This window comes from Macadamia integrifolia, chromosome 7 (genome assembly GCF_013358625.1).
Source record: "Macadamia integrifolia cultivar HAES 741 chromosome 7, SCU_Mint_v3, whole genome shotgun sequence".
Classification (NCBI taxonomy): Eukaryota; Viridiplantae; Streptophyta; class Magnoliopsida; order Proteales; family Proteaceae; genus Macadamia; species Macadamia integrifolia.
Window position 1 is genome coordinate 26,934,791 of NC_056563.1, and position 12,135 is coordinate 26,946,925.

The 12,135-nt window shown below is 37.2% G+C and overlaps 2 protein-coding genes across 2 annotated transcripts in view; one reads left to right on the top strand and one right to left on the bottom strand.

Moving 5' to 3' along the window:
- LOC122084860 (T-complex protein 1 subunit eta-like) overlaps positions 1–8,497 on the bottom strand; it is an 11,986-nt gene extending 3,489 nt beyond the window's left edge. Inside the window, exons 1-10 of the mRNA XM_042653283.1 lie at positions 8,276–8,497; positions 7,871–8,131; positions 6,926–7,051; positions 6,639–6,842; positions 4,449–4,618; positions 4,212–4,347; positions 3,324–3,440; positions 3,030–3,149; positions 2,849–2,947; positions 2,668–2,761 (exon numbers count right to left, since the gene is read on the bottom strand). Coding sequence (XP_042509217.1) covers positions 2,668–2,761; positions 2,849–2,947; positions 3,030–3,149; positions 3,324–3,440; positions 4,212–4,347; positions 4,449–4,618; positions 6,639–6,842; positions 6,926–7,051; positions 7,871–8,131; positions 8,276–8,290 — 1,342 coding nt within the window. The 5' untranslated portion in view covers positions 8,291–8,497. The remainder of the gene's footprint in view (positions 1–2,667; positions 2,762–2,848; positions 2,948–3,029; positions 3,150–3,323; positions 3,441–4,211; positions 4,348–4,448; positions 4,619–6,638; positions 6,843–6,925; positions 7,052–7,870; positions 8,132–8,275) is intronic.
- A 2,498-nt stretch (positions 8,498–10,995) lies between these two features.
- The window catches only part of LOC122083453, a 6,961-nt gene continuing 5,821 nt past the window's right edge, over positions 10,996–12,135 (top strand). Inside the window, exon 1 of the mRNA XM_042651265.1 lies at positions 10,996–11,560. Coding sequence (XP_042507199.1) covers positions 11,286–11,560 — 275 coding nt within the window. The 5' untranslated portion in view covers positions 10,996–11,285. The remainder of the gene's footprint in view (positions 11,561–12,135) is intronic.

The window sequence follows — 12,135 nt, forward strand, 5'->3', positions numbered from 1 at the left end:
GTATCGGTGAGTATCGATATATATATCGGTACGTATCGGTGAGTATCGATACGTATCGGCGCTACGGTCATATAATGGCCAATATGGGTAATTTTTCAGAAAAAACGATTTTTTGAAGGGTTTTTGTTCCAAAGTTGCTGTCAGCCATATTTCTCTCTAACTAAAGTGGAAATCAAGGTTGAGAACAAGAATTTTACATTTATGGGACAACTACAGACCTTGAATTCTTAGTACGATACCCTCAATTTAGTGTTTATGCATAATACATGTTATCAATAGCTTTTTTTAACAAATTCTTTATGCAAAAGTGTTTAAAAAAATGTTTCCTATCCATTTATGTGTGTATCTTTAGCGTATCTTAGTGTATCTCTGAAATGATACGATACCCTCCGATACGTATCTTAATTTTGGCCGATCGATACGGCGATCGATACCGATACTTTAATCCTTGCCCAACACACACGTAGCTCGTGCGCAAAAGAGCTTTTAGGGCATCCAGAGGCATGCTAGTCTCAACTGTTGAGTCGGCTAAAAACAAATTTGGATCTAAGAATACCATCGTGTGATAAGTGTGGCTGAGGTGAGAATGTGAGATTGTTAAGGTGGATGACTAGCACATCCGGAAGAGATAAATTAAAAATGAACAAACCAGTGGTAACTTCGTGATGGTCCTGATAGTTGAGAAGTTGAAAGATTCCTTTGCATAGTTTAAAATCTCAGTCAAAACAACTGAGATCTCACAAAATATAATTACGACCCATTTCATGAGTTTTGACTGGTTTTACATGTCAAAAGGGAAATTTTTCATTTAAAAAAAAGATTTTGGATTTTTTGCCAAATCACCTACATTTCTTGGTGGAACAAAGTGTTGGGGACTACTACAACGCATCAATAGTGACGATTTTCCGCATTTAAGCAAGATTTGAGTAAAATTCAAACTTGAAAGGTATACCCTTTTTCGTACTGGCATAGAGTTGGAGGAACGGTTTTGTATGTGTGTTTTTTAACCTTGGTCAATTGTACTTGACTACTTACGACCATAGTTCGAGATCTCACTAAAATCTCATATTTTGGAAAATGACAATATCTCGCTCGAAATCTTGATGTCTTGCCAAGATTTCAGTTCATTTCTCGGTTTCGACAAGACTTGACCAAGTCACATTATTTTTTGAACCCCATTTCGATGATATTTCTTGCCTTTCTAGCTAGATCTCGCCTTTCTCACCTGTCTTGCCCTGCTGTGAAAAAAAAAAACCCACAAGACTTTGTGTTTTGGTGCTTCTATTTGCCAAATCTCGCCTCTAAAGTAGAGATTTATCAACTTCAACACTTGGATTGAAAATCAACAATTTGAGATAGCTTTTAATTCATTATGCTTATTTATTTACACTTTTACTTGAATTATATGTGTTCCAAAAGTACTAGATGTTGTGTGGAATAGCCTAAGGTAGACCTATGCCATAGACTATCAGCCTAGGGTACAAAGTCAAAGTACCATTTTAGGTTTGATTTTTAAAAGTCAAATGTTTCCACTATGTTTGGAAGGCCAAAAATGGGCTAGATGACAAGTTTCATAGGCTAACTTGGCCATATGGCCATCGAAGCCCATCCCTAAATTTTCCCGAGTTATCATGTTCAAAAATACATAGTTTTTCCGAGATCCTAAGATCTCGCCAGATATCAATTTTTGGTATGGGTGAAACCATGGGTGAAACCGAGACCTCAAGCCATGCTTGTGGCACTTTGACATTGTGTAATATTAATTGGTTTTTCTCCATTTCTAATCACATTTAGTTGCTTTCATTGAATATTGTGTTTTACTCATAAATTTATGTGTAGAATTTGCTATATTTGAGAAAGTATACAACAAGGTACGGTGTACGCTACCAACATAGGGTACAAATCCAAACTACCATTTTAGGTGTGTGTTTTGTTTACAATTTAAAGCTTTCAATTGGATGTACTGATAAGAAGGGATAGTTTGCATATAAGAGGGAGCTAAAATAGCTATGGGTAGGCCAAAAATTACCTTGGAAGATGTGGTAACAAAGATATGGATGCCTTAGGCTTAGCAATAAATATGGCTTCAAACAGGGCTGAATGGTGAAACAAGATTCATGTAGCCGATCCCATTTAGTTGGAAAAACATTCAGTTGAGTACTTTTTTATCTCCGGGAAAGTCATTACCCCAACCCTCTCTTCCATCAACACAATCCTTTATTATAATTGAGAGGGGGGGAGGAGTAGGAGGGAGAGTGAGAAAATATACACAGGCTATTCTTTTTGGTGGCTTATTATTTCAACAAGATTCTTTTTTTTTAATGTACATAAGATGCTTATGGCACAAGCAACCATAAAGGAAAAAAACATTCCCAAAACCACAATTATCAATAAACCAAGATAAATATGTTTTTTTCTCAAAAAAATTATGCATCAAGCTAATCTAACCACAGTCCCAAGCACTACAACCAGAATTATGTTGGTGGTTGTTGGATTTATTCTCACAAGTGTCAAGGTCTATCTCTCAACTAGCTACCCAATAAGTTAATAACACTGTCATCACTAAAACCCTTCTGAATTAACCAAAGATACTAAATTCGGACAAACCTCCAGACCAAATTTATTACCCATCAGAGGAAATAGAAAGAGCTTATAGCACCAAAATACCTACCTCAAGTGCTTTTGCATAGGAGTTTATGAAAAGCTGTGACTTCCCAGCTATTGTTCGTGCATGTTGCCTCAAATACCGACTAATCTCCATCTGCCACAAAAAGAATAGGCTAAATGACTAAGTCTCAAGAGTTCAAGAAAAGTTAGGAATGAAGTCTTCTCAGGATTAGTAGCATACATCTATAGCACCACCACCAGCTACAACAGTAGAGTTTTTTAGAGCCCTTCGGACTATCATAATGGCATCATGTAGACTCCGCTCAGCTTCATCAATGAACTGAAAATAAGCAAAAGGCTTAATAATCCGCAAATAAACAATAGAAATACAAATTGTTATGTGCCTTTAAGCAATGACACACCTGATCTGCTCCACCTCGAAGAACAATTGTCGCTGTTTGACCTGATGGACACCCACTAAAGATATTGTATCTCTCATTTCCGACTTGTCTTTCCTCAAAGAGCTCACATGACCCTAGAACCTTTAAACCATCAATACATATTTCAGTTAAAATGAAGTTAAAAGAGGGAGGAAGTAAAACTGCTAAGGCTTTGGAAGGGCTAAAAGGACGAGATGCTGTCATGTTAAAAGCTCAAGAAAGATGAATTCATTGTGGATATGATAATGTCACACTAAGAGATAATTAGGCGTGAACCTCATTAATAATGTTGTTGACAGACGTCTGCACAGTTCCACCAGTCGCCGCAGCAACCCGTTGCAGATCCTCCTCAGTTACACGACCAGCACAGAAAATATCTCGATCTGCAAAATACTGTTAAAAACCAAGCATATGATGGACCCATGGTTTGATAATCCAGGTTTTACACAATAACAAACTTTTTATCATATAGTTACGACCTAATACTAGACTATTCTTTTACGCATGAAAGATAACTCACACTGGAAAACTTTAACAACTTTAATTTCTACCAGTATAAATGACCAACAAACAATTAAAACATGGTTTCCTGGATGACCCCTGAGATAGGGGTTCCTGTACAGCTCAAATGTCTATCATATGCAGCCTTACCCCTGCTTCACAGAGAGGCTGTTTCCTGACTCGAACCTGTGACCACTTGGTCACAATGGAGCAACCTTATCGTTGCACCAAGGTCCACCCTCTAATACATGGAAAAATAAATATTTGAAAATCCAGGACTATCAAGTGGGTGAAAACTAATGTATGGACTACCAAGACCAATAAATGGGAGGCATATGAGTGAATCAGGCTCTGAAAATTGACACGTGACTAATACAGACCATGTGCAATCTATCCATAGGTCAGAATTGCCACATTAGCCTTCCATGTGACATAAATAGGTGGGCCACAAAGAAAACCCCTTCCTACCTGGGCCATGCAAAGAACCTTCTGGAAATATAAATATTTACTACAGTAAAATCTACAATTAAGATAACATGTCAAACCAAAGATGCTAGTTCTTATTGCTTCCTTTTTCCAATTCTAAATCCAATAATTTTATATTCAATATAGTTTCCAAAATGAGAACAAAATAAATGTTGGAAATTAGCAGAAGAAAAACACCTGTGTTGCCAGATCACCAATTGCCAATCGTGAGAGGATAATTTTAGCACCACTCTGTATACATTTATCCAACTTATCATAGATTATATTCCATTCAGCATCTACAATAGATTGATACTGTGAGGGATCTGAAAGCCTGCAACAGGAAAGTAGTAATCAGCAAGATTAAATACAAAACTTCATCCCCCATCCCACCCACCCCCAAAAAAAAGACCAAAAAATTTCCAAATCCCCCACCTGATCTCTGCATTTTCTTTCTCAGATTTCAATTCCAACTCAACATTCAATAACAGAATCTTTGGGTTTTTGAACTTCTTTGGCTGCTGCTCAAAGCCAGCATAAGAAAATGTCTTCTTGAAAGCAACACCATTTACAAGAAATGAGTCCTGCATATTACCCCCAGGAACCTACAGCACAAAACAAACTTCCTACAATGTTAGGCTTCAAAGACTTCAAAGCCAACCAAACTCCAATTATAATTTCATTAGCTATAAGAAGGGGGAAAAGGATAGTCACATAAGTAGGCCTGCCTACAAATTGAATGAACCAGCCAGGTGAACAAAGAATGCAAAACATCTATAAAACCAAAACTTGACTCAGGTAAAAAATGAGAACTAAATACAACCACCTTAAGTCTCAATAAGCTTTAAAAAAACAAGTATTAAAAACATGAGCACTTAGATCAATCAAATTACATCAAACAATCAAACTAAATGTGTATCAAGCAAAAGGAAGATAATCAAAATATAAAAACACAAACAGCAACCGCACAAAACAAACTAAATCAAATCTTGTTATGTAATACTTTACACACGTGTGAAGGCAACCAAGAACATTGTCAAACCCCACCCCTTCCCTTCCATTTATGGCAAACAATAAAAAAGCTAGAAGAGTAACTTCCACAAAATATTGTAAATTTTGTCAGTGGCCCATCAAACAAAGTATGCAAGCTACACAAGGATCTATGGGTTGAAACAGTCACCTAGAGCTTGGTTCAACAAGTTCAGCTCAATTTCTATTCGTTGTGGGTTTTCACAAAGTTACTCTGAACATTTTTGTGTTTGTACGGCGCCATGGCTCTAAGGTGGTTGGTTTTAGTTGTCTATGTAGATGACATTATTATATATGGAGCCAATGCATCCAAAATTGCACGAGGTGAAATCATATCTTCATCAACATTTTCAAATGAAAGACTTGGGTGCCCTCGGGTATTTTCTAGGCAGTGACGTCCTACAGAGTAAAAATCTGTCACAAGAAAATATGTGTAAGACCACTTATGAGGTTCGTATGCTTGCCTCCACATCAGAAGTTTGGGACTAGTGATGGTGAAAACTTTGAAGACAAGCACTAGTATAGGAGGCTAGTAGGGGATCTTATTTACCTAACTGTCACTAGATTGGACATATCCTTTGCTATTGGCAGTTTTAGTCAGTTCAAGCAATCACCAAAGAAGATTCACTAGAGGCAGCTTGTTGTATCTTACAGTATTTGAAGGGGGCTCCTGGGAAAGGGCCCATTTATCGTCCTCATCAAAGAGTTGATCTGGTAGGATTTTATGATGATGACTAGACTAGATTGGTGTTGATGGTGAGAGGAGATCTACCACGAGATATTACACATTTGTTGGTGGCAATTTAGTCATCTGGAAGAGCAAGATGCAAACAGCAATGGCTAGGTCTGTTGTTGCGGCTAAGTATCGAGCTATGGATCATAGTCCAACCAAGTTGATGTGGTTGAAATTGTTACTTCAAAAGTTTGGTTTTCCAATCACTTAAACCCATGAAGATGTTTTGTGATAATCAAGCTACTATCTATATTGCAAGTAATCCAGTATTTCATGAGAGAACCAAGCACATTAAAGTAGATTTTCATTTTCTGAGAAATGTTGTCATGAACAAACCGATTGTACTCCATTTGTCTCTTCTCCTGATCAGCTTAGTGATGTGTTTACCAAACCTCTATTTGGTCCTACTTTCCAGATAGGCTATTCCAAACTGGGCATGGGTGACTTGTATGCTCTAGCTTGAAGGGGAATACTAAAGATTGGACCCTAGGCAATGGAGGAAGGCAAAATATTACTAGACCGCCTTATCGCCTAGTCGTCGCCTAGACAACGCCTTGATAACCATGATGGCCAGTTGATTTTAATACAGAATGTCAACGGAATGAGCTACAATTTCAAACCCACCGCTAAATATGTTTGAGCAATTGAACTCGAAAAGGAAGAAGGAACATTTCAAATAGCCAAGTCCAAGTACCTGATGATTTTATTGGGCCACTATAATAGAATAAGACAAACTTCTTACAAAGGATTAATTTGTGTTGCGCCACAACAGTTTGATTAATAAACCACAAATGTAATTTTTCAAAGACAAATGATTTTAGCTGTGTATATGTGAAGCTCGACAATATTTGAGGTTTGTATACCTTCTTTATCCCAATCATATTTAGTCTATCATCACTGCCAATAGCAAGGACAGCATCCACAACCATAGAAGCAAAGAACTCCTTTTCTCCACCAATGAGCTTTGAGGAGAGTGTCGTCGCAGCACATTTGGCCAACAAGCTTTTCTTTTCTTCCAGGCTTTTTCCCTTAATACTTACTGCTAGTTCCTTTATCTTGTTAATTGCCTGACACAAAAATTAAAAAGTTCAGGATGGAGATAATTCGGCACCACAGCAAAAGGAAAGAAAATATACTCTAGAAAACATACAAGAGAGCATGCAGTTCGATAACTCCGTATCAGATTCTGAGGGTGTACTCCATCCTCAATGAAAGGCTTGGCCTCTTTCAAAAACTCGCCAGCAAGAAGTACCACAGTGGTTGTTCCATCACCAACCTGCACACAACAAAATGGTCAAAAACTCCAAAAGGTTAGTATGATACCAAAAAATCCACATGGTTATCAATTTGTGACCCAAACTTTTAAGAAAACCAACTCATAAAGAGATAGAAGCCAATCATCCATTGCAGCTATGTGCACATTGCATACATAGATCATTTGAGACGTGAGTCTAAAAACTACACCTTTGAGGAGGCATTTCTCAGATTTAATGGTTACTATTTAGAGAACATGTAAGAGGGTCAATCATGTAACCTATACCTTGAAGGTGTTCAATACACTATTCAAGTCATATATAACCACTTGAAGATGCCTAAAAGCAATTTCTTTGCAAATGTCTCATAATCATTGGATGCACTAAAGATACAAAGATATACCATTGAAAGTGTTTTTCACAACGTTTGCCAGTGAAAGAAAATGTAAGATGTTCAATCATTTGACATAAATAACAAGGGCTTTGAATGAGTTCAGAATGTAACTTCATCCGTAAACACCTAACTTTAAGTCATTAACCATTTCTTCAAATGTTACCCAGCATTACTATGCTCCCTGGGAGATTAGGACTTCTATCAATGAATTACATGGGTGTGGAAACGTATCAGAACACGCCAAGATGAAACAAAAGGTATTTCCTTCTTGATAATATTTCAAGGAAGACAAAATGAGCAATCTACCCTAAAGCTGCTATAATGGATCAGGCTTCGGCCACAATATTAATAACCTAAATAACTCTCTACTCACAATCCCGTGTACTATTCAGTAATCATTAACAAATGTAAAAAAAATAAAAAATAGGAGTTCCTCAGATAATGATACCTCGGAGTCCTGTGACTTAGCGATGTCAACAAGAATCTTCGCCGCCGGGTGGACAATGTCGAGGAGCTTCATGATGGTAGCTCCGTCATTAGAGATGGTAGTTCTGCCCTTATCATCGTGTATCAACTTGTCCATCCCTCTCGGACCTAGAGTCGTACGCACGACATCGGCCACCACCGTGCAGGCATTGATGTTGCTCACTAGCTGTGGCTTGCCTTGAGACGTATCAGTACCTTCCTTTAACAGAATGATCTGGGGTTGCTGTTTTTCAATCAATAAATACAAAGAAAGACACAGAGGATCACATCTCAGGCACAGTCATATAGAAATATAAATTAGAACGAAGACTAGGGTTTAAAGTAAAGATCGGAGACGGCGAATGTGAGAGATAAAGAGAGATTTTACCAGCATCGCCGTCATTGTAGCAGAAGCTTGAGTTCAAAGACTATAGGGTGTCTGTGAATAAGTTGGGGATTGAAGTTGCAGTTCCTACTTCCTTTGAACTTTGGAGTGGAGGAAACCAATGCAGCGGTTTCTTTCTCTTTTGAGTTTGGAGATGGGGTGGGCCGGGAACAGCGGCAACGAAACATCTAGGCTTTTCCCCGGACCGGTCCAAACTCAAACGCATCAACAAACGATGCGAAATTTCAAACGGTGCATTAGTGGTTCAGGCAATGAATAGACCAGGCCAACCATCACTGTTTTCTCTCTCCTGAGTCCTGACGGCGGCTTCTAGTGCTTTTGCTTCATTCTGTGGCAAATGATTTGTAAATTGATGTAAATCCGTCCTAGTCAATTCTGATCCGCCTGTATCGGTTTGAGTTGGTCACCTTTTTTTGGATCAGATGTCTATTGGTCCAAGAATCGTTTTAAACAAAAACAAAATAAAAAACAAAACGAGTCTCTTTCAATTACAAGTGCATCTGTTATGGCGTCTAACCTTCTCCTGAACTTTCTCTTCCTCTCCTGCCATCCTAATGGAAGCAACCTCTTTTTCTAGCAGACCTGATGGTTTGCCCATTCGAAATTCCATAATAAGTTCTAAGTTTGATCAAAAGCCCTGCAATTTCATTACATTTGCTTCGTTTATCTACTAAGATTCTCACATGTGCTATGTTTGATTGCAAGGAGATTTAAACAATATGTAATTTTTATTTTATATTTCATAATAAATCATTTGTGCATGCAAAATAAAGTAAATATAATAATCAAATATGACATAATTTGAGTCAGTGATATAATCACATACGGTAATTATTATAAATAATTTTATTAATAAAAAATTTTATTATAAAAATTTCTTTTTTATAAATTTACAATATTCACTCCTTTTACCTTTAATTCCCCTTGCAACCAATCGGGCCATGGTCGGAGTGATCCCATCTTTTTGAATGGAATATTTAAATCTGAATCGTTGGATTAACATATTCCTTATATGTAGATGGAATGTTAGTTTCAACTTTCAACACCGTACTCCAATACGCTAAACCCTATTTTGTTTTCTACGCTTCATCCCCAAACTCGTGATTGCGAAACCCATTTTTCCTCCCTGAAGCAATCATTTTTCGTTTCTTTGATAACCTTTCCCTCTTTCTCTCTCTCTCACAGTTATATCATGCTGTTCTCTTTTAATTGGCATGTATATCGTTGGCAGTAATTGCGCCATCGATTATTTATGCCGTCGGTTCTTTCCTTACAGAATAGCCACCATAGATATCTCTAATCTCACTACATCCTCCCAAAACTCATAACTGAAAAAACAAAAGAAGAAGAAAAAATCCGTCGACTAGTTAATTTTCCCCCAACGAATAAATAAGTTGTTGCTCTCCCTCCTAATCAGTCCAACTTAGCAGTAAGGAATCACACTACTCAACCTTGGTCAGACAATTCGGAGGATAAGCATGCCAACGGAGAGAAAAAAGAACCAATAAGGGAGCCAAGAAATAGGGATTCTAGTGAGGCCTGTTACTGATCATTGTTTAAGTTGTCCTCCTTTGTTGGCCTCTTACAAGTAACGAGAAAACACCTCTCTCCAAGCTTTTTTTCCAAGCGATCATATGCGCAGAGCACTAGAGTTCCGATCACAGATAGATAATATGTTGGATCAATGCTAGGGTTTTGAGGATGGGAATGAGAGAGAAAATTTTAAATAAAAACAGAGAGTGAACGAAGAAGATAGGAGAGAGTGTTCACCTTTTGGAAGATTGATCCTTTTAAAGAGATGAAATCGGTGAACAGAGTTGATGTCACATGAAGGTGGGAGAGAAAGTTCCTTCTTTGGTAGAACAGAAAAGAAAGTATGAAAGATAGAGAAGGGACATGTATGATACGTGTATAATTTCAATGTTATGTGTATTCAATACAATAAGTATTTTATTCTATATCAACAGATTAGATGTATGTTTTTATATCATACGATCCAGGGTGATCGACTAGACCCATATATATATATATATATATATTTTTTAAGTTGTGGAAGAGAAATAGATAATAACTTATTGGCTTGAACTCGAGACATCTTGGTGAGCGTCAACTTTTAACTCACCAACTACTCTACATAGTGTTGTTCGGACATAGTTAGAGCATATCACATTTTTCCTCAATAAAGAAAAATTTGTCATTTTATATTTAATAAGAGTCTTTCTTTCAAATATGATTGTACTGGCATGATATGGTTACTATGGTTTTGATTCTATATTATTTGATTTCATATTCGGTTCGACTCAATTTGGACCTTAATTAGGTATTTGGGCAAACATTTTATTTTTTTATTACAAAAAAAAAAAAGGCGTATGAAATCATCAATAGGAGTAAGGTTTCAGCCTTTTCATGAGAAATATATATATGTATATATATATATATATTTTTTTTTTTTTTTTTTTGAGAGGGGAGGAGGTGCCCCCTTCATAAATATCAACAGATTATAGATATTCTTTAGTTTGCTTACGTTACATGCTTAGCTGAACTTGCGAAAATGAACTTAGACGATATTTGCTGGTGAGTTGGGCGAGTCACAATCACCACTTTGTTCATCTGTTTGAATAGAACATGCCATAGGATGAGCTACGCAATTGGGCTCCAGTTGAACAAAAAAAAAGAAAGAAAAAACAAGAAAAAAAATGGATGGTGGAGACCGATGGACCCTTGGTCTTTCTTATTTTCCATCTAATTCTTGACGTGGTAGGAGCGTAATTCTGTAGAAAATGAGGTTCAAAACCAAAGCTTCTGTCTCGCTCATCATAGTTGCTGTCTGAGAACGACCCAACGTTGGCATCTTATCCTTCAGTGCTTACTTCTGGTTTTTTTGTTTTTGGGCCTTTAAAGAATATTTCGATTTTCTCTTACTCTTACGGTCTTACCTGCTTTGAGTCACGTTTGCTCTTCCAAGTAGCAGCAGACGACCAGTAGAGAAGAGATGGCGATTCATAAACCAAAGCAGGGATTTCTGATATTACTTTCAGCTTTGTTTTCTGTTTGCAACCTATGGATGATCCACGCGCAGGTCTCGATCCCTGCCAAGTTTGATGGATTCGTGTACAAGAACAGCCTGCCTCATGCGGATACTATAATGATCGAAGCGTTCTTCGACCCTGTCTGCCCGGATACTAGGGACTCTTGGCCTCCGTTGAAACGGGTTGTCGACCACTATGGCCCTCGACTTTCACTTGTCGTTCATCCCTTCTCGTTACCGTGAGTGTCTCCCTTGCATGTCTTCTTTGTCTGCTTTTATGAGAAATTGAATTGTTTTTGTTTTTTCTTTTCATCTCAGTATCTATATGATCTTAATTGATTCATGGATCTTTGGAAAAGACAGAATACTGGTTATGTTTCATTATTATTTCGAATTTGGAATGCCTATTTACAATAATTTCTAAGCTTTTTCTCATTATTGTTTTGTGCATCTGGAAGATGAAATCAACTCTTAAGTTTGTTAATTTGAATACACCTTTGGATTTTATTGCGTGTAGTGAAATTGAATTGAGTACCCCTCCTCCAACCGAACCCCAAAAAAAAAAAAAAAAAAAAAAGAATAGATTATTATGTGATTATGCCAAAATTTGGTTCTGATTCGTTCTCTTCCCAGTAGTGGAAAAGTAAATCTTTCCTCTGTCGGATTCACCTCTTCCTTTGCTTTCTTTTGTTCTCTTTTTCTTGTGTTGTCTTCTCATTTCTGTCTTTATGCGAATAATTGATCAAATCTTATATGCTGAGGAGAAAATTTTGTTTTGTGATTCCTCTTCCTCGGCTTCTGAAAAAAAAAAAAA